Below are 23,404 nucleotides of genomic sequence, written 5' to 3'. Positions count from 1 at the left end.
AAATTTGCAGCAGTAATTTGCATAAAAATGGTATGTGGGACATTTTTTCAGCTTGGGGCCATAGCTAGTCATTTTCTACACATTTTTTCCAATCTAGAAACACTGATTAGAAGTATATCTCCGGGGGGTGCAGGGGGACCTAGTCTTCCTACTAGACTAGTGCTATTTAATTGTTGTTACGTCAACTGTCAAAGCAATTTTAAACAGAGAAAGTGTGTTTAAAATGTGTGCATTGAGGTTAAACATAAAAACATCCTGCAAAAAAGAGAGAATCCTCTTAAAGCGCAAGAAATCATTTTGTAGGTAAATGAGGACATAAAAATAGTAAAAGGATATTTTGAGAGGCCGTACAAACGAGTACACGGATGGGTCATTCAACATGAAAATATACCTCTGGTCTTTGAGTGAAAGGTTCACAACTTATCCGGACTCAAATCCATTATTTTGGGGACCCAGACTTGGATTCGACTCTTCAGGACTCCGATTCGGAACACCAAGGATTCGGACTCGACCCGAGTGTGGAAAAATTCATTGTACAGTAAAACTTCACCATTCTTGGATTTGCTTACCTCTAGATTAACCTATTCAACATTCGCAGGGTACAATGCTTCGCATATCTGCAGGTTTTTTCCCCGCTGTCCCTCACTCAGGGTTCCAAATTTGTTTCGCACTGTTCTTTTTATATCGGTTGTGCTCCACGTGGAATTCAAAAACAAGTTACTCCATTGTGTGAAGGGGACTATGCCGAGTAAAACGAGATGTTTAACGACTCGGTATGACCTAAAATAAAGGAAATAAAAAAGTAAAAAGGCTGTTTGGACCATCCATTCCATATCGTACTCCTTTTTTAACCATTTAACACGATACCTCACACTAAATTAGCAATAGACACGTGAACATATCTTCTAAATACATTTTCTAAATAACATGCAATCTAATTACGTCCTTCTTAAGATAAATTTGTGTTTAAATGAGTTTTTTCTGCAACCTCGGCATCTCGATTTCCACAGCAGCAAAAGTCAGTGCGAGGTTCGCTGCTTATTCTCGAGGTATTCAAATAGTTAGGGTTAGGGTTAGATTTTACTTATTAACATTACATTATATGTTGCTTTGAAAGCTCCATTATATGTTACTAGCAAGGTATACCCATGCGGAAGCCGATTACAAACAGACAATGTGGAAATGGCGAATGCTAAACCATGAACCAATAAATTCCACATTCCTGTGCCACCTTCAGTCGAACGTAGATGACGAAACTGGAAAATGCAGAATCGGCCAATGTCACGGGTGGAACCCTTCACATAATTTCCTAATTCTCCTTTGAACTAAATCTCTATATTTTCATTCCAAACAGCATCATTCCAATCACAGGTGATTACTACACCATTAATATAACAAAATACAATGTTACAAGCACTCATGAGGTGCACAAAGATAAACACCAGTGTGACGTTACATCCGGATAGGGAGCAGTTTCAAATGGAATTTATGAAACCTACCTTAGGACACCCGCTGGGACCCAAAAATGTTCCACAGAAGGTTTGGCGGGGTTAGCCCCAACACTGAGGGAGTAGTTCGGGGACAGGCGGACAGGCGGACACTCCTGTTTTATAATACAGACACCACGATCATTGCTGTTACTATAAAAGTAAACATCATTAAGCTACAAACAACACAACACAACAACATGCATTTTAAGGCCATTTTCCCTGCTAGAGCGGGGGTTAGCCTTGCGGTCCCCATGACAATCTTCTCCATTTTGCCCTATTTTCTGCATCTCTCCTTGTTAACGCCCTTGCCCGCATTTCTTCTTCCACCATCTTCAGCCAAGTCTTTCTCGGTCTTCCCCGTTCTCTACTTCCTTCTACATTCATTTCCATCACTCTTCTCAACCAGTCACTTTCATCCTTCCTCAACACATCACCAAACCATCTCAACCTGTTCCTCTTCACAGCATCAATCACAGGCAATATTCCCATCATCTTTCACAATTCATCATTTGTCTTCCTCTCTCTCAACGATACTCCGCACATCCATCGAACCATTCGCATTTCCACCCTTTCCAGCCTTCGTTGCTGCTCTACGTTCATTACCCATGTCTCGCTCCCATAAATCATAACACTTCTCACACATGCAGCATACACCTTTCCCTTCAGCTTCAGCGACACTCTCCTCCTCATCAGCACGCCACTCAGTTCCCGAAACTTCTTCCATGCACATCTCACTCGAGCAACCGTTGCCGAGTCTGATCCACCTTCTCCATTCAGCATGTCTCCGAGGTAGCAAAATGTTTTCACACCTTCCAGCTCCATGCCGTCTCCAAGATCCAACTCAACATTTCCTCCATCTGCAGCTCCCTCTGTGCACACCTTACATTTGAATGTAGCTGCCACACTGGTAAATGACCCTCTCAGACCACTACATTTTTGATGAACCCACTCAGCGCACATTGTACATTGAATGGAGTTCACTCCGACACCCTTCCTGCACACAGCACACGGCCACTTCCCAGTTCTTTCCACCTCACCACATGCTTTACCACTTGCCATCACCTTCGTCTTTCCGATATTCACCTTCAGACCTTTTGTCTCCATACATTCCTTCCACTTGTTCAGCTTTTCCTTCAGTCGATCCATACTTTCTGCAATCAACACCAGATCATCTGCATACAACAACTCCCATAAACCCTCCTTTACGTTCTGAGCCAACACCTCCATCACAGCTACAAATAGTAGTGGACTTAGTACCGACCCCTGATGCACTCCCACCTTCACCTCAAACTCACCACTGTTCCCGTCCTTCGTCCTTACAGCTGTGCGCGCTCTTTCGTTCATTGCCATCACTACTCTGATCAACCATTCCTCCACTCCTAACTTCCTCAATGCCCATGTCAATACGTTGCGTGGAACCCTATCGAATGCTTTCTCCAGATCAACAAACCCCAAAAACAATTTCTTCCTCTTCTCCATGTACTTCTCCTGCAACTGCCTCACAATGAAAAGCGCGTCTGTCGTTCCTCTTCCTGGCATAAATCCAAACTGCATTTCGTCGATCTTCACTTTCGTCCTTATCCTCCTTTCCAACACCCTTTCCAATACCTTCATTCCATGCTCCAATAACTTTATCGCTCGGTACGAGCCACACTCCAGAGGGTCACCTTTCCCCTTGTATAGAGGGACGAGGGTACTCAGTTCCCAATCCACTGGAATGCGGCCTTCTTTCACCACCAGATTACAGATCTCTGTCATTCTCTTCACACCCCAACTTCCTGCTGCCTTCAACATATCTCCCACAACTCCCGTCGGCCCTCCCGCTTTTCCACTCTTCATTGCTTTTATCGCTTAAGGATAACCCCCGCTCTAGCAGGGAAAATGGCCTTTAAAATGCATGTTGTTGTTGTTGTATTGCTTTTATCGCTTCCTCAACTTCCTTCTCAGTTATCTTCTCTGCCGGTCCTAAAACTGGGTTACTCTCTATGTTGCCATCCCATGCATTCTCTGTATTCAACAGCATTTCCATGTATCTTTTCCATCTTCCTTTAATTCCATCTGGGTCGACAACGATTTGTCCCACTTCATCCTTCAAGCAACTCACCCCCATCACATCACACCTCTCTTTCGCTATCTGCTTTGCAATCCTGAATACTGCTTTCTGGCCCTCTTCCGAATCCAAGCGTTCTCCGAACATTTTCCTACATGCCTCCTGCGCCTTTGCTACCTCTTTCTTTGCAGCCTTCCTGGCTGCCTTATAACTTTCATGCTCTGCTGTTTCTGCTCCCGTACCCTTCGCCTTCTGCCACTCCTTGAACTTCTTCCTCTTCTCGTCAATCCTCTTTCCAACTTCATCATCCCACCACCATGTTTCCGAGTGCCTCGGTGGTCCTTTTGTCCATCCACATACCTCACCAACGGCTTCCAACAGACTAGCTTTCATTGACATCCAACCACTTTCAAGCTCAACCACACCATCCTCTACCCTATTCAGCCTCTCTTTTAATGCCTCCCTTACTGTCACCTCTTTCAACCTCCACACCTTCATTCTCGGTTGGTACTTCACCCGCTGAGCTCTCCTCGCACCTTTCACCCTTATGTCGCAGACAACCAAGTGGTGCTGTGAAACAGCCTCCTCCCCCGGGATCACCTTTGTGTCCCGGAGGTGCCCCCTATCTCGCCTACGCACCATCAGGTAGTCAACGGTTGTCGTCGACCCACCTGACGTGTATGTAACAAGCTTATTATCCTCTTTCTGGAACTGAGTATTACAAATAAACAAATCAGCTCCATCAGCAAACTCCAAAATCCTTACACCTTCTCCATTTCTCACACCATATCCGTAACCCCCATGAACTCCCTCAAAACCATCCATACTCCTTCCCACATGTCCATTCAGGTCTCCTCCCACCACAACAACTTCCTCATCTTTCACGTTTTCCATCAGCTTCTCTATCGCACACCAGAACTTGTCCTTCTCTTCATCGCTTCGACCAACCTGCGGAGCATATCCCGAGATGACGTTCACCAAGAGCTTTCCAATTATCATTTTCACCATCATAAACCTATCACTCACGCTAGTCACACTCACCATACTGTCTACAAAGTCCTCAGAAAACAGGACACCAACACCATTCACGCCCTCCGGGCACCCTTGCCACACAAACTTGTATTTCTGTCCCTGCCTACCCTTCACCATTCTCACACCACTTCCCTTCCATCTCGTCTCCTGCACACAACATATGTCCACTCTTCTTCTTACCAATACTTCCACCACTTCTCCTGATCTCCCTGTCATTGTCCCAACATTCCATGTCCCAAACCTCAGAAACCGATCTCCACTTCGGGCTGCACCCTGCCCATATGTAGTTGTAATTGTCATGGTTCTCTTTTTGAGGCAATGTTTTTATGGCCGGATGCCTTTCCTGACGCCAACCCTCTTAGTCGTCTCTTACGACACGCAGGGATACGGTGTACCTATTCTGACCAGGGTACACACTGGGAAACGTTTAAAACATGGAAATTCTGGGGGGGGGGGGGGGCATCAGCATCACGGCTGCGGTTTAAACATATTCCAACAATATCCAAACAGAACCATGAAAACCACGAAAAACAATCTGGGAAAAGTCTCCAAGCGAGAACGTGGATTTGAGAGCTACATTAAGCTACAAAAGAGTAATTAAAAATTATATACAAGGTAGTGTTAAAGATGGCGGTTTTAAATGGTGGTAAACGTTTTGTTTTTTGAGGGGGTACTGTATCTATTGCTCGTTTCAAACCAAAAGTTTGTTCCATTATCATATCATACTGAAATGAGTTTCATGTGTGCGCGCATACATCCTGCACATGGAAGTTAAAGATCTGTGATTTCCTAAGATTTATAAGGGGCCGTTCAAGCATTACTTAACGCTATTGGTTCACGAGTTATCAAGAGACCACTATATTCGTCATGTGTGTGTGTGTGTGTGTGTGTGTGTGTGTGTGTCTGTCTGTCTGTCTGTCTGTCCGCAGCATAACTACCCGATGATATCATCCGATCTTGATGAAACTTGGGTGGGAGGTTGATATCATGATCTAGTTGTGTCCTGCCGAGAGTGGGTGTATTGCGCCCATTGTGGGTGGAGCCACGCCCGAAAAAGATGTATTTTTAGGGGGTAATCGAGTTCAAGCTAAATCTTCTCCGAGGGGTTTGGTGGAATCTGAAAGGGGGTTTCGGTATTTGGTTTGGCCAATGTCATGTGTCTAGCCCCACGGAGCTCGATTTTACTTTTTATTTTTTCTTTTGTTTTTCCATTTCATTTTTCACTGAATTTTCGGTAACCTCATAACTGATTATACATTATTTTATATCTCATTTCAAGGCCAGTAACCTTTGTTTTGACATTTCCGGGCCTGGCCTGTCCGGGCCTGTTTCGGTTTCAGTCCGTCCTTTGTCATTGAGTACCGCTCGCTCGTGAACCATCGTCGTCTCCTGACTTGTTTTTACTAAAATTAGACACCCACTAACAACCCTCCCTCCCTTCTCCCCCCCTCCCTCCCCCCACTTGCGACGCCCCATAACACTAGACCAGACATATATTACGTAAACACTGACAGACAAATATAATCATTACTGATAGATAGATTTCTAGATAATTTCATTGGAAAGAGTAGTTGGTGGTTAGTTAGTAGTTAATACCTATCCCATAGTAAACATTCACCCAATCAATAATAATGAGAAAAAAAAGAAAACCCGCAGTGTGCTGATGACGTCAGTCCGGCACATCCGTCATGCACGTGCTGATTGGCCACTACGGCTGCATTGTTTTGAGTTGTCGACTGTCGTGGTAATGTCTGCTACTTTGCGTGATTTTGGTTAGTTTTGTCAACTGTAAAGAGTTCGTGTGTCCCAAGACAGAAGATAAAAATAAACAGCGAAATGTAGATTTTGTAGTGGATTTTTTGCCATGGCCAGACATTGAGGTCAGTGGGACTATGTTTCATTTAACCCGACAACTCCAACAAGCCCACAAAGCAAAGAAAGCTTGCTTATCTCATCTAATGCTGATCTAATACGACTACTAAGTAGTAAGTACTAAAGTTAATTATTGCCATTCTGCATTTTAAGTGAATGGGAATAAAATCTTATAACTGCAGGTTTCGGGGTTTTTTTCGCTTTTTTGTTGCCACTTTACAATACATTTTCAGCACAGGACTCGGACTCGGGAATGCTGGACTCGGACTCAGAACGCAGGACTCGGACAGCCCGGACTAGGTGAACTCGACTACAACACTGCTGGGAATATGAAACGATAGTTTTGTTCCAAAATGCGGATGTAATGTGGACACGTGACATTGCCACCGGAAGATGACCCGGGTCGATGAAGGGACCTGTAAGTTGGTGAAAAGCTATGGACATTCCAAGAAAACCAGAGGGTTACATCACAGATTTGTACCTTTGGTTTGGAACGACTCATACATTTATAACCCGATACAACTTTGGTACACATTTAGTGTGGAATGACCTGCATGTCAAAGTCAATGAACAAATGAAAAACAAATTATGGAGTTCGTTGCGATGAAAAAAACTAAAATATTTGTTGAAAAAAAACAAACTTTTTTGTCACAAATTTTTTCTAATGAATCCATTTGCAAATGTAAATGACTTAAGAACACACAAATCAAACATGGTACATTCATCATCTACCTTTGGAATGACAGGATGGCCTAGAGGTACGCAAACTCGCTTCTAAGCTGTCTAGCCTGGGTTTGAATCCCGACCCAGCTATATACTGACATTCACCAATGTGTGTGCCGTCCCTCGGATGGAGGACGGACGTTAAGCGGACTACCCCACAGCCTTGTGCTGCATACACCGAAGAAGAAGAACCATATTTCTTTGGATAGTTCTGTTTATAGTTCTCAGCTGAACCCATGGATAATGATGCTGCCATCTCGAATTGAAATTCCATAATTGTGTTGTGTGTCCATTGTCTAATAAATAGCCTCGTCAATCATGGAAAAGTATACTGATGGTTCCAAGTGAAAAGAGCAAGACTGCAGTAAGGGGAAAGAGCAGTAGAGCGGTCATGGAAAAGAGGGCAGCGGTCATGGAAAAGAGGACGACAGCGGTAACAGAAAAGAGGACGACAGCGGTCACAGAAAAGAGGACGACAGAGATCATGAAAAAGAGGATATTGTTTCATGGAAAAGAGGACAGCTGTCACAGAAAGGAGGATGACAGAGATCATGAAAAAGAGGATATTGTTTCATGGAAAAGAGGACAGCTGTCACAGAAAGGAGGACGACAGAGATCATGAAAAAGAGGATATTGTTTCATGGAAAAGAGGACAGCTGTCACAGAAAGGAGGACGACAGAGATCATGAAAAAGAGGATATTGTTTCATGGAAAAGAGGACAGCTGTCACAGAAAGGAGGACGACAGAGATCATGAAAAAGAGGATATTGTTTCATGGAAAAGAGGACAGCTGTCACAGAAAGGAGGACGACAGAGATCATGAAAAAGAGGATATTGTTTCATGGAAAAGAGGACAGCGGTCAGGGGAAAGAGGAGGGCAGCAGTCACAGAAAAGAAGAAGACTGCAGTCACAGAAAACAGAAAAGTGGTTATGGAAAAGAGCAGGACAGCGGTCATGGAAAAGAGGAGGACAACAGTCACAGAAAAGAAGAAGGCAGCAGTCACAGAAAACAGAAAAGTGGTTAGGGAAAAGAAGAAGACAGTGGTCACAGAAAAGAGGAAAGTGGTTCGGGAAAAGAGGACAGCGGTCAGGGAAAAGAGGAGAACAGCGGTCAAGGTAAAGAGGAGGACAGCAGTCACAGAAAAGAAGAAGACTGCAGTCACAGAAAACAGAAAAGTGGTTAGGGAAAAGAGGAGGACAGCGGTCATGGAAAAGAGGAGGACAACAGTCACAGAAAAGAAGAAGGCAGCAGTCACAGAAAACAGAAAAGTGGTTCGGGAAAAGAAGAAGACAGCGGTCACAGAAAAGAGGAAAGTGGTTAGGGAAAAGAGGAGGACAGCGGTCAGGGAAACGAGGAGGACAGCGGTCAGGGAAAAGAGGAGGACAGCGGTCAGGGAAAAGAGGACAGCAATCAGGGGAAAGAAGAGGACAGTGGTCAGGGGAAAGAAGAGGACAGCGGTCAGGGAAAAGAGGAGGACAGCAGTCAGGGGAAAGAGGACAGCAATCAGGGGAAAGAAGAGGACAGTGGTCAGGGGAAAGAAGAGGACAGCGGTCAGGGGAAAGAAGAGGACAGCGGTCAGGGGAAAGAAGAGGACAGCGGTCAGGGGAAAGAAGAGGACAGCGGTCAGGGGAAAGAAGAGGACAGGGGTCAGGGGAAAGAGGAGGACAGCGGTCAGAGGAAAGAGGAGGGCAGCGGCCGGGGGAAAGAAGAGGACAGCAGTCAGGGGAAAAGAGGACAGCGGTCATGGAAAAGAGGAGGACATCGGTCACAGAAAAGAAGAAGACAGCGGTCACAGAAAAGAGGAAAGTGGTTCGGAAAAAGAGGAGGACAGCGGTCAGGGAAAAGAGGACGACAGCGGTCAGGGAAAAGACCAGGACTGCGATCAGAGGAAAGAGCAATAAAGCGGTCAGGGGAAAGAGCAGGATAGCTAATGCATTTTGGATGAACACGGTGTTGTTTGATAAGGCCAGGGATTTTAGATATCTTGTAGGTGGAGCATATAATAAAATAGCAGGAGTTAAAGGACAGAAGAAATTGACAATTATCCACACAGGAGCAAATGACATTGGGGTTGTCTATTCAGAAGTGACAAAGACATTAAAAGTAATTTGGAAGTTGTTCAGGAATACAGGTCTATAGAATCAGGTTTTAAATGGTTTTAACCAAAACAAATGGGAATTGATAAGGAATAAGAAAGTAGGACTATTGATATTAGTCCGTGGATGTTAGAGTGGTGTAGGGTTTTGAAGAAAGGTTTTGGATCAGTCGATTCATAGGATATAATCAAGGAGTGGTCGTACCTTTTTCCTCAAAGATAAGGGGAGTGGGGGGAGGGGAATTGTGGGGACTTAAATATAAAGGGAAGTGTGGGGGGGCTTACATAGAAAGGGAAGGTGAGTGCAGGGGGCTTAAATAGAAAGGGGAGGGAAATGCGGGGGGAGGAGGGGGGTTAAATAGAAAGGGTAGGGGAGTGAAGGAGGCCTAAATAGAAAGGGGAAGTGAGTGCGGGGGGCTTAAATATAAAGGGGCATGAATGGCTGTAGCAGTGGATTAAACATAATTATGGATGATCATTTTGTGGTAGTGGCAACAATGATAGTAAAGAGATGACAGAAAGATACAGAAGAATCAGAGAAAGAAAGTAAAAAGTTAGATGTAAATGTCATTTGGAGAATATAATTAGGGTTAATATCATGTCGGGAGGGAAGTGATATAGTGACCACACCAATTATCAGCAAAGTCATGGAATCCATCATTGCTTCGGATATGAAATCTTTCCTCTTCTCCAATGGCTTGATCTCTGATCATCAATTTGGTTTCAGACCAGGTCACTCGACTCTGGACATGCTGCTTCTGCTGTCTCAACAATGGATGGAGGTCCTCAATGCCAAACAGGAAATTAGAGCTGTCTCCCTCGACATATCACGTGCCTTTGACACGGTCTGGCACCCCGCTCTGCTCACCAAACTCTCCTCCTTTGGTATCCATGGAAATCTCCACGCATGGCTGGCGGACTTCCTCTCTAGTCGTCGTCAACGTGTGGCCCTGAATGGGTTTCTCTCATCTCCTCTTCCTGTTCAGGCTGGAGCTCCCCAAGGCAGTGTTCTGGGCCCTGTGCTTTTTCTGGTCTTCATCAATGATCTCTCTGACTCTCTTGAAAATCCTATCTCTTTGCTGATGACTCCACTCTCTGCCGCTCCATTCCTCTTCCCTCAGATCGGCAGTCTGCAGCCTCCTCACTCTCTGAAGACTTGGACAAAATCACAGACTGGTCAAACAAGTGGAACATGTCTTTCAATCCTGACAAATCTCACACTCTTACTATGTCTCTCCGAAAAGATCGACTGGACAACCCTCCCATCTACTTTCTCAACAATCCTCTCCAAGAAGTTCTGTCGCTCAAGCTTTTGGGTCTCACTATCTGCCATGATCTTTCTTGGGAAAACCACATTTCCAAGCTGGCCTCCAAAGCCAGTCGCCGATTGGGCATCCTCCGTCGTGCGAAGTCCTTCCTCGGCACACCTGAGCTCCTCACCACATACAAGGCTTTCATCCGCAGCTCAATGGAATACTGTTCTCCCCTATGGGCCGGTGCTCCTGCCTCACACCTAGCTCGGCTTCACGCTGTTGAAACCAAAGCTTTCAGAATTATTGGAATCTCCCGCGATGAAGCTATCTCTGAGGGCCTTTCACTCACTCACCGCAGGCAGGTAGGTGGTCTTTCTGTCTTCTACCGACTCCTCTCCGGCCTTGCACCCCCAGCTCTCTCTGTGCTCTGTCCCCCAAATATTCCTACAGGTCGCACAAGATCTGCCAGCAACAACCCTCTGATGGTTAAACTGCCGAAATCTCGGCTCTCTGCTCACCTTCACTCTTTCATTCGTCTTTTCTCCCGCCTCTGGAACAAACTCCCTCACTCCTTTCAATCCCACTCCTCCCTCCAGGTCTTTAAAACAGCTGTTCACCACCATCTCTTATCTTCCCCCATCCAAAACCTTGATCTTTTCTACCCCCGCTAATTCACCCCAGATCCACCTTGTTTGAAATTCCAACTTCTTTCCTGGAAGTCCTGGCAGTGTCCATATGTTTTATACCTCTCCCACCGCCCCCTTCCCATGCCCCCCCCCCCCAAAGCCCTCGCCCTCTCTCAGATCTCTCGATGTCTCCATGTCTCTCGGTCCCTGCTCTCAAATGTTGTGTTTGTGTCCTTCCCCCTCTCTCCCCATCTTGTCTACCGCTCCCGATGTTATATGTTTTATGTGTCGGTTTGTCTTTCTGTGTGATTAATGTTCGCTCTTTCACGAGCCTCGATCTTGTATACAAAAAAATAAAAAATAAAAAACTGAGACAGGTGTTGATAGCAATAACTAGTTAACTCGTGGAAAACAAGTTTAAAGGTTTTTAAAATGATCATATGGGATAGGCTGATAGGATAAATCAGAGGGGAGGAGGAGTAGCTATTTGTGTGAAGGCCAAATTTAACAACAGCCATTAGCAGATGCTTATTGGACTGGGATTCCATTAGGAATTTTGCCTGCTGGTTGCATCCTCACTGAGGCGTGTCTGTGCAGCTGATGTAGTGCTTCTGCACATTAAATGCAGGACTTTTCTAATTCCTCATGTCCTGGCGATCTCTCCTACTCCTTGTTTATAAAGACTCCGTGGGATCCTCCAGCTCACAATTGGCAGATTATTCCACAGCTGAACGTCCATGCGGGTGACGGGCGCATCCATTGACACAACATCTTGCCTGTGGAACACCAATCTGGCAATTTATAGGTCTGGTTCTGCCACACGCAGTGCATTCTGCTCAGGTTTGGTCACCTGTCTTGTTTTAAGAAAATATATAGCTCTCTCAGCAAATGATAGATGCACAAACCCTCAAACATTACGTCAGGACCGTCTCCCAGGACAATATCTCGGGAATTCGACACAGTCTGGCATCCTGCTCCGCATGCCAGGCTCACTGCCTGCAACATACAAGGCCACCTTCACACCTGATTTCGTGACTTCCTCTATTCTCGCAGTCAACGCATTGCTGTCAATGGGACCCTCTCTAATATTAGGCCCGATTCTGTTCCGATTCTACGAGTCCATAAATGACGATTTCAATGCTCTGAAAAACCTCGTCTTCCTTTTTTTACACTTCCCAAAGTGTAAAAACACCTCTTTTGCGTACACAAGAGTATAAACCAAGGGTTGTGTATGCACAAACTCACACAAAACTCAACTATTCCTGATTGTAAGCAACTGTTGCACTATTTTAAGAGGATGCAGCAACAATCCACAAGCCAAAGATTTTTTAACCAACAAAAATAATGAGGGAAGTAAAAAAAAAAAAAATCTCTTAGAAATCATGCCTGCAGTCGTTGTCGAAGTTCAAGGCCTTCCTCTCCCTCGGGTGCAACGGGAACGTTGTAATACTCCCCTTCTTCTTGGCTCAGAAGCTTGTACCTAGGAAGACAGCAAAGAAAGGTGGTTACGCCATGTAGCATGAGGGTAAATGAGAATGGTGAACATGTGCTTTGGTATTGTACATGAAGCATGAACATTTGTCGGGCAGACAGACAATGCAGGGTAATGGACGTTAAGCGGGCTACCCCACAGCCTTGTGCTGAATACACCGAAGAAGAAGAACCATATTTCTTTGGATAGTTCTGTTTATAGTTCCCAGCTGAACCCATGGATAATGATGCTGCCATCTCGAATTGAAATTCCATAATTGTGTTGTGTGTCCATTGTCTAATAAATAGCCTCGTCAATCATGGAAAAGTATACTGATGGTTCCAAGTGAAAAGAGCAAGACTGCAGTAAGGGGAAAGAGCAGTAGAGCGGTCATGGAAAAGAGCGCAGCGGTCATGGAAAAGAAGAGGACAGGGGTCAACGAAAAGAGTACGACAGCGGTCACATAAAAGAGGACGACAGAGATCATGAAAAGAGGATATTGTTTCATGGAAAAGAGGACAGCGGTCAGGGAAGAGAGGACAGCTGTCAGGGGAAAGAGGAGGACAGCAGTCAGGGGAAAGAAGAGGACAGCGGTCAGGGGAAAGACAGCGGTCAGGGGAAAAGAGGGCAGCAGTCATGGAAAATATTACAACTGTCACAGAAAAGAGGAGGACAGCAGTCACAGAATAGAGGACGACAGGGATCACAGAAAAGAGGACGACAGTGGTTACAGAAAAGAGGACGCAGAGATCATGAAAAAGAGCATATTGTTTCATGGAAAAGAGGACAGCGGTCACAGAAAAGAGGAGGACAGCTGTCAGGGGAAAGAGGACAGCTGTCAGGGGAAAGAGGACAGCTGTCAGGGGAAAGAGGACAGCTGTCAGGGGAAAGAGGACAGCAGTCAGGGGAAAGAGGAGGACAGCTGTCAGGGGAAAGAGGAGGACAGCTGTCAGGAGAAAGAGGAGGACAGCGGTGAAACAGCCAAACGATGGAAGAAAAGCTGATTCGACTTTGGAGCTCCGGATGTAGATCCAGCCTATCAATGGGATACAAAACGTAAACTGTTCAGCCTGGCGGAGGTATGCGCTACCGAGAGCCGTTATAGTTCACGCATTATCCTGGGGTCGGCATTTTAGTTTCCTGATCAAAGTTTTAGGCCCAGAACTTTACAGCTTTATTTTAGTCCCTGAACCGTCTGGCAATGCTTGACATTCAACCTAAGGTGGCAGGAACTTCCAAGGGAACTAGAGATAAATATAATAATAATAATAATTCATTTATTTTGTATAGCGCTTTTCCAGAAGCCCAAAGGCGCTTTGACAGAGTGGCAAATCGCCTACTATTCGCAAAAGGCATCATGGGATCTTTAACTTTCAACGAATGCTCGCAGATCGGACATCCGGCTAAACATCCATCTGAGGGACGGTGTACTTTGTGTATCCAATCCGACAGTTTAGGGTCAGGAATCAAATATAGATACACATACATATACACTACCAGTCAATAGTTTTAGAACACCTCAATTCTTCCAGTTTTTATTGAAATTTACACAGTTTAATGTCCAGTGAATAACCTGAAATGGTACAAAGGTAAGCAGTAAACTGCTCGAGGTTAAAAAAAAAGTTTAGGTTAGCAAAAACGGGAAAATAATGTAAATTGCACAGTTATATTGTAAAAAAAGGCCTTCTTCAGGGAACAAGTAATAGGTTAACAACTTACAACTGTTCTGCAACAATCTTACTATAATTCACCAAATGTCCGTCAGTCTGTCTGTCTGTTCAAAGGTACCGCAAAAACAGTTGAACCGATCGCAACGATATTTTGGGTGGCTAATCCAGGGATCCCCAGGAGTAAAATAGGCTATTAAATTTTTCCAATTTCAGCTTTGGTCTCCAGCATTCTCAGGTTTGGACTCCCGTATAACATTCGCGTTCGCATAACGTTCATTGTGACGATGTTTTCATTGTGATGATGTTGTTTTCCCGGGTGCCGCACAAACGGCTGCACCGATCGAACTCGGTGACCTCGGACAAAGACCTTTTATAAGGGCACGGGTTGAATCCCTGCTTGAGAGAATTCCAACCCCCTCCCCGCCATCACGGCTGTCTCTCCAAACCACAATCCCACGAAATATGCGGAAAGGACGACCCAAAACCCATTATCTTCTTTTTGATTCGTATATAAACATCACTAAAAGTAAATAATGACCTCAGCCAAAGTTAAAATGACGTGAGTTTAATCTCTCCAAGATATAATTCCACATAGCTATTTGGGCGGTGTATACGCCAACAGATCGCTGTCTCCATTGATCTTGCCAAGGCCGTAACACCGATCGGCTCAAAATCCTTTTAACTGTTGATTTGGAAGTTTTTACAATGAAGGAAACACGTATCGGGAGTACATACGACATCGGGAGTACTAACTGCACGCGTCTTCAGTATCAAGCTTAAATCTCTCATGGCGGATCTGAAGAGCGGAATGCTTGGAGAAGTGGTGGGCTACTTCGGCATGAAGGAGGATCAGAAACGTGGACTCCCACACTGCCACATCCTGCTGATACTTGTTCCCGCATGACGTTATTTTCCCGGGTGCCGCACAAACGGCTGCACCGATCGAGATTTAACGGATGTTTATATGAATCGTTTAAAAGAAAAAAACCTTCAATTTCTGATATTTATCCTTTTCATTTGGGCCTCCCAATTGAAGCCCCGCCCATAGGGCGGGTACCGTTGCTAGTCTTACTATAATTCACCAAATGTCTGTCCGTCTGCTCCCAGGTTCCGCAAAAACGGCTGAACTGATCGCAACGAAATTTTGGGTGGGTAATCCTGGGACCCCCTGGAGTAAAATAGGTTATTGTAGCGGTTACCGCTGGATGTACATAATCGCCTTGCACCGGCCAGAACACGGCCAGACGCGCCTCTCCCGGGCATGCCCGGACTCACTGTTCCCGGGCACGCCCGAACCTCCCGGGCACGCCCGGTCTCGTCTTTCCCGGGCATGCCCGCTCTCGCCTTTCCAGGGCTCGCCCAGAGCGTCCGGGCATGCCCGCTATCGCCTTTCCAGGGCTCGCCCAGAGCGTCCGGGCATGCCCGCTATCGCCTTTCCAGGGCACGCCCAGAGCGTCCGGGCATGCCCGCTATCGCCTTTCCAGGGCTCGCCCAGAGCGTCCGGGCATGCCCGCTATCGCCTTTCCAGTGCTCGCCCAGAGCGCCCGGGCACGCCCAGCCTCGACTTGCCAGGCCGCAGCCAAACACGCCCGGGCAGGTCCAGACTCGCCTTTCCAAGGCTCGCCCTTGATACCCGGGCATGCCCGGTATAGCTTTTGCCGGGCAAACTTCCCGACATAAATGTGTATATATATTGTTGCCCGAAAAACGGGCTTGTCAGAATACCTGAGCTGTTTTGTTTCAATAAAGCAACTCGGACGAATTCCGTCTTTGGTCGCGTCAATTCTTTCGACTCGCGTTGGAGCGCAGTTCCTTCACTATATTGTTTTTCCAATTTTTTTCTATTTTTTTTCAATTTTTCCAATTTTCCAGTTTTTCCAAACACGATGGAATAATATTTACCAATACGAACAGTGATGTGGCTTTTATCGAAATTCTACAAATACTGTTTAGATTTTTATGATTTGCGTGTGATATGATTCAACGGATGTTTATATAAATCGTTTAAATAATCATTTGTGCCTCCCAATTGAAGCCCCACCCTGTTAGGGTGGGTACCGTTCCATGGGAAGTCCCTCCTATGTTTAAAGTTTCACATCGATCGGACAAGCAGCTGCAGAGAAAAACATTTTAAAAACGAAAATATAGAGACATGGACACAGACAGAAAGTAGTACATGGTGTTATGTAGAATTATTTATATGTAAGTGCAAAATTTGCTACACGAGTGAAACCAATGTTTTTTTGCATCTACATACCCTTGGCAACAAGACCTGAGTTGGTTCCATTTTTTTCAATGGCGTCTTCGGCGGCCATTTTGAATTTCAAAATGGCCGCCGTTTTTTGCAATTTTGTACGCATTCTAATTTCTACAGTCTTAAACTACACATAGATTACTATAATTACAATAATGAAAGAAATATGAACATTTGCTTTATTCTTTTTTACCTTACAGGTATTCATCGACAAGTTGGATTTCAGCTTCACCGCCGCATAATGTCATCGTTTGAAGAGCCGCCTTCTAAGAAGCAATGCACAAGTTACGAACTTTGTGTATTCTGCCAAGAGAGAACTCCTGAACCTTTGGTTGACGTTCCTCATGCCAATTTCAAATGTGCTTCATATGAAACATTTCTTAGCAGCTTACACAAAAGAGTGCAACTTGGCAACTTAAGCTTTGCGTCAGCTAGTAAGAGACTATGTGATGTTTCTTAAGTAGTACGTAAAGAAAAAAAGGCTACATGGCACAAGCAATGCTACAAGGCAGTGACAAATCGTGCTCATATCAAACGTGATGAAGTGAACTTTAGTAAATCCTGTGAATCAAAGAATATTTCAAATCTGACGAACCGCAAGAGGGGACGACCATCGAATCCTCAAAACCGAGCAGCACCGTCAACTTCAGCAACAACTGTGTCAACAGTTACAAGATTTCAAAGCAAAAGTGACTCATTCTTCAGAGATAAATGTTTCTTTTGCCAGAAAGATACTAATGAGGTTCTCCATCCTTGTACTAGTTATAGTAGAGGCTCACATTTCACAGATATTGTCAATAAGAGTGGAAACAAGACTTGGCAGGTAAACCTAGGTGATGTGATAACTTCTGGTGATTTACTTGCTAGAGATATTGTGTACCATCACCTTTGTTACACTCGTAACTGGGAAAAATATGTTCAACGTCCACATCGTAAGGGTGGTAAGTTGTCCTTTGAAGCCAAACAGGAAGAGAACCTGAAATCCATAGCAGCTGAAGTAGAGTTTACAAGCATCACACAGCAAAGGATTGATGAAGGAGAGTTCATCCCCATGCCTGATGTGCACCTTCTGTATAAAGATATCTTCCAGAACCACAACGTTCCTGGTTTTGATCCCAACAAGAGGCTATACTTAAACCAGAAACTGAAGAACGACCTGGATAATGTCGAAATCACAGGCATATCTGGAAAACTATCAACAGTTCATTCCAGTGATGCTGGTGCTGCAGCTATTCGGGCAGCTTCTGCTGAACAAAAGGATATGCAAGCAAAGTTCAAAATTCTCTTTCAAAGTGGAAAGATTATAAGAAATGCAATAACACAGGCGAGGCAAAATCCTTGGAAATTTTAGGGGTCGCTAAAGAACAGTATTGAAGTTGGAATACCGGAACAACTGTTCTGTATGATAAGATGGATCATCCAGGGAGCAGCCACCACCAAAACACAATCACGCAATGAAAAGATAAATGGAACATGTGCACTTATTGGACAGCACATCATCCAGGAGTTCAAATCTGATCGGCAGGTGCAATATCAGCCAAAGTCCTCAACTTCAACCTTCAGGTTCACAACTGAAACGCCATTAGGGGTTGGACTTTCACTCCATAGCCATCATGCACACCGCAGTCGCAGAGACATAGAGATGTTGTACCAGAGTGGCGTTGGTGTTTCATATCAACGTGTAAAGGAGATCACTTCAAAGATGGCCACCACAGTCCAAGAGAATATGAATGAATTCAATGGCGTTTACGTGCCTCCAGGACTGTTGAGAAATCTGCCAATCAGATGCTCAGCTGATAACATAGATGCCAAGGTAGACACAGCTGATGGACGGAACACATTCCATGGGACTGCTCTTGCTGTCTATCAACGAGATCCCCCAGATGTATCAGCATACGAGACTGTAGCTGAACCACTGAAGCTGCATGACAACACCTCAACAAAACTTGAGAACATCCTGCCAACTGTGACTGAAATGTCTGACTGTACAATTACTGGTAACCCCAAGCCAAGTAGAAGTCCACGCTATGAAAACTTTAAACTTGGTCAGTATCAAGATAAAGTTGTTAATGCAACACAGCAAGACTTTGCATGGCTACTTTCACGGTATTCACAGAGGCACCATGAAGAGACATCAGACGGTATACCAGTTTGTTGGTATATTTCTCAAAAAACGTCTGTTAACTGGATATAAGTGTTCTGGTGGATGTTCTGTACAAGGAATGACAAAAATGCCAGAAAAAATGGTTAATCAAAGTGTTTTATGTGAAAAGATACATACAAAATTGCAAAAAATGGCGGCCATTTTGAAAGTCAAAATGGCCACCAAAGACGCCATTGAAAAAAATGGAACCAACTCAGGTCTTGTTGCTTAGGGTATAAGGATTCCAAAAAACATTGGTTCCACTAGTGTAGGAAATTTTGCACTACAATGACACAACACCATGTACTAAAGGTAGGGGAGTTGCAGTCTCGCATTCCCTTCGGGGCGAGACTGAAAAATGTAAAATGATGCAGGGAGGGTATGCCAAAAAGTATGTAAACAATTAGGTAGAGATGGTCACAAGAAATGATCATGTGAAACTATCCCAACATCTTTCTTTGAATCATGGTTGTTGCTTGTCCATCTCTTCATCCATTTACAGTGGTAGCGTATGTTTGTTATTTCCGTGTAAGAATTTGACCAGTGAAAAGTCAAACAGTTTAAAAACAAAACAAAAATACACACACACACACACACACACACACACACACACACACACACACACACACACACACACACACACACACACACACACACACACACACACACACACACACACACACACCTCTCTCATATATAGATACAAGTTCACCCATTGTGCATTATTACCTCCGCCACCAAAGGTGGATGGAGGTTATGTTTTCACTGCTGTCTGTCCGTTTGTTTGTTTGTGAACAAAATATCTCAAAATGTTGTGGACGGATTCGGACGAAATTTGGCAGCGATGTAGCGTATGTGACGAGGACAAAATGGTTAGATTTTGGTGAAGATCTGGATCCGGCTACTAGAATTTTTAAAGTGATTCTTCACCATTGGGAGATAGGGCCAAAAACGATACATAGCAGGATATCTCAAAAAGTTATGGATGGATTTGGACGAAACATGTTGGACAGGTTGTGTGTGTGATGAGGAAGAATCTATTCAATTTTGGTGAAGATCCGGATCCAGATCCAGCTTGTAGAATTTTTAAAGTGATTCTTCACCATTGAGTGATATGGCCAATCAGGCGGAGGTATGCTCTCTACTGAGTGCCGTTCTAGTTTACTAAATGCAAGGGTCTAAATAATAAATAAATTGTATATGAAATTATTTGAAAAATAATTAAATAATCATTATTCTTAAAATAATTATTTAAATGAAATCATTTTTGAAATTGTAAATGAAACTATTGAATTGAAATCATTTATAATGATTGTAAATGAAAGGTCTGAAGGTGAAAGGGGTGTAAAGGTGTCGAAGGACCTGAAGGTGTAATATATTGGTTGGTAGAGGTTATGAGTTTATGACAGTATGAACAAAAGGCAGAAGGGCCAAAATTTGGCAACCTGTATCTTAAAAACCATTTGACCTAGCAATTTGAAATTTATACAAAAAATATTTCTTGGACATGTCCCACATGTACTTGAAATCTGGAGAGTATCATTTTTTTGGGTGTTGGAGTTTACATTGAAGGAACCTTCCTAATTGAGAAGAAGTTTCTTCAACAGCAATAATAAATTAATTTTAACGAGTTTACTGTACGATGAAACTTCAAAATGGGGAAAAGCCCTTTGGTCCATGATACCAGTGTCACATTCCTCTCCCAGTATTGCTAAAGTATTACAGGTCATAACGAGTCATAAAAATAGGACCGTGGGTCGTGAAACCCACCTCGATCAGGAGCAACAGTCACTCAAACCCACAACAGACCCTCCCAGACCCTGATATTTAATGCCATGAACAAACTTTGGTACATCACGGGTGATGAAGGTTGTAGTCAAGTTTCGTCAAAATTGTGTGTGTAGTTTCGAAGAAGAGAGCAAGTACCTGTTTTGGGGGTCAATCTCCCCGTAGACCCCATTAATGAGCACAGATTTTGATGCGGTCAAGAAACCTTCATTAGGCATCAGATATGAAGCTTGTGGCCAAGTTTCACCAACATCGTGTGTTTGGTTCAAGCGATAATGACTGAAGTGTTTACAGACTCACTCACTCACTCACCTACGGACACTGCTCAATCACATAAGCTCACCAGACCACAGTCCAGGTGAGCTAAAATGGCAAAATAACGATCTCTTACCAGCCATCTGCCTGGCATTTCACCAGTTCCGATACACCGAAGGACATTGAACCCATGAAGTCATTCCGAGTAGTCCGGTCCCAGTCCCACACCTCAATCGAAAGCCTTCGGTCATTATCCTCTCCCTTCAGCTTGCTGCATCATTGAATCAGTAGGTTGGGGAAGGTGGGGGTGGGAATAAACAAAAAAAAAATTAAGAAAGATTTTTCTTCAATATACGAGTCGCTGGAAGATGAGTTTAGTCAATGTGGGATGTGTCACACTTATAAAAGCTTGGGTAGAGAGGTCGGTGCAAGAGATGAGAAGATCAATGAGCAATGGAAAAGGGGTCGAAGTGATTGTCCGAAGAGAGTAAAACAGTAAGCAATTTAGAAAAGATAATATCTCCAACGAGCCACCATCACCAAGTACTGGTAGATGGGTCCTCCTACTTAACCTCCCTTTGGTGGATGGCGCACACATTGAGGAACCACCTTCCATGCAAAGCACCAGGGTGGTAGTTTATAGCTGGGTTGAGATCTATCAATTACTTACAGCAGGGCAACAATTGGACAAATAAGAATGAACGAAGCGGAAAAGAGGATACATTTCCAGCTATCTCAACCTCATAAACAGAAAATAACTTACAAAGTGAAGTTTTCGTTCCATATCGGATTCAGTGTTGCCTTGATAGTTTTTGTTTTCTGCTTGCTCTCGCTCTTCGGGTCTGGCACCAGCTTCAGCTTAACATAAGGATCCGAGAGGCCGTTCGGGTCCATGGGGATCAGGTTACGAGCCTCCTTCACTGCAGTTGCGTTCCACAGAGGTATGGCAAGTTAAAGAGTACACTTGATATCAAGGATAGCATCAGCTTAACATTAACCGAGTACTTTTTATGATATCGTCCCAATTTGGAAATAAATGCACACGACTGATGCGTGCAACAGTTTCAGGTTTATTGCCACATTAATATAATACAAGTTTGCTTACAAGGAAACTCAAAGCATGAGGCCCATCAAGCCTGTGCAATGGTTGCCAACCTATGGTTGTTTGTCCATATCCTTTCTAAATGCTGAGCATTAAGCAAGGAAGCGGCAGGTACCATTTTTAGAGTCTTTGGTACGACTCGGCCGGGGTTCGAACCGCCGACCTCAGACTCAGAGCCGATGATGCTCTAAGCATTACGCCAACAGGCCTGGAAATTCAATACATAATTCTGCATCGATCCAGAATTTGTAATTGGTTCGAAAAATATAATGCGAAATGGAGAACATTTAGAATCAGGTTTTTTTTGTTTTTTTTTGCTAAAGACATCAAGCCAATGAAAAAAAACAAAAAACAAGAAGACGTCATGCAGAGCACGATACTTGCAAAATCCACCCCTCCCCAAAATAAAAAGTTACCATGGATACATAAAATTGTCCATTTCATTAAGATTAAAATTTAAGCTCAGTTGATCAATTGGATTAAAATTGATGACTTTTCAGGTGAAAATTGATGATATTAGAAGTTTCACCTTGAGTTGACCTTTTGACCCCAAAAATAGTTGGTTTTCCAACTCCGTGATGTACAATGCAATTACTCTTTAATTGTCCGGTTAATTGGATGAAAATGGATTGTTCAGATGAAAATTGATGATTTTAGAAGTTCGACCTTGAGTTGACCTTTGACCTTTTGACCTTAAAATAGTTGGTTTCCCAATTAAGCGATGCACCATGTAATTGCTTTTTAATTTTCAAGTCAATCGGATGAAACATGACAGTTTTATAAATTCGACCTCAAGATGACCTTGGACCTCAAATTCAATAGGCTTCTTTCTTACGACCAACTCTACCATCTGGTGACGTTTCGTGAAGATTGGTTTAAAATTGTGACCTTAGGTAATTGACAGACAGACAGACAGACAGACGGAGCCAATAACGCACAAGACCAACCAATATACTTGAAAAATCTTCAATTTTGCAAGCAAAAGGGACTAAAATGAGGAATTGATGAAAACAATTATATTTTCACAATTTTGTAATGCAGAAATAATACAAGATGGACACTTGCAAAGATGGATGAATTTTTCTGAATAAGCCATTTTTGAGTTGCGCTCGGCTCGATTACTCTCACTCCGGTGATCAGTATCCACAACAGAGAAGCCTATTCTGGAAAACTGTGTAATCCGCTGCACCGAAGTTATTACATTTAGCCACAGACTCATATCTTCATCCGTCATCCACAATCTTATATTGTGCTGAACTACCACGATAAAAATTTTAAAAAAACACCTTTAGAGGCCATTTTTCCCCGCAAAGCGGGACCGTGGTTGGCCTTTTTCGGGAACCGTGGTTGTTGTTGTTTTTCGGTCCCCTATTTGAAGCAATGTTTTACGGCCGGATGCCCTTCCTGACGCCAACCCTTTTTGCCGCCTTTAACGACAAACAGGGAATTACCAGTGAACTGGTACTCAATTAGCCGACCTCGGAAGGATGACAGGCTGAGTCAACCCCCCTGGCGTTAATTCAGCGATCGACCAGGATTCGAACCCAGGATCCTTGGATCCTAAGCCGGCACCCTAGC

The 23,404-nt window shown here is 44.0% G+C and overlaps 1 protein-coding gene across 1 annotated transcript in view; it reads right to left on the bottom strand.

Annotated features, from left to right (window-relative positions):
• LOC137422332 (protein kinase C alpha type) overlaps positions 1–23,404 on the bottom strand; it is a 179,016-nt gene that overhangs the window by 82,099 nt on the left and 73,513 nt on the right. The window contains exons 4-6 of the mRNA XM_078770250.1: positions 21,488–21,644; positions 20,861–20,995; positions 12,530–12,623 (exon numbers count right to left, since the gene is read on the bottom strand). Of these exons, the coding sequence (XP_078626376.1) occupies positions 12,530–12,623; positions 20,861–20,995; positions 21,488–21,644 (386 nt within the window). The remainder of the gene's footprint in view (positions 1–12,529; positions 12,624–20,860; positions 20,996–21,487; positions 21,645–23,404) is intronic.

Source organism: Myxine glutinosa, chromosome 1 (genome assembly GCF_964187855.1).
Source record: "Myxine glutinosa chromosome 1, kmMyxGlut1.1, whole genome shotgun sequence".
Classification (NCBI taxonomy): domain Eukaryota; kingdom Metazoa; phylum Chordata; class Myxini; order Myxiniformes; family Myxinidae; genus Myxine; species Myxine glutinosa.
Note: the sequence above shows the minus strand (reverse complement) of the source record. Positions and strands in the feature narration are given on the sequence as shown.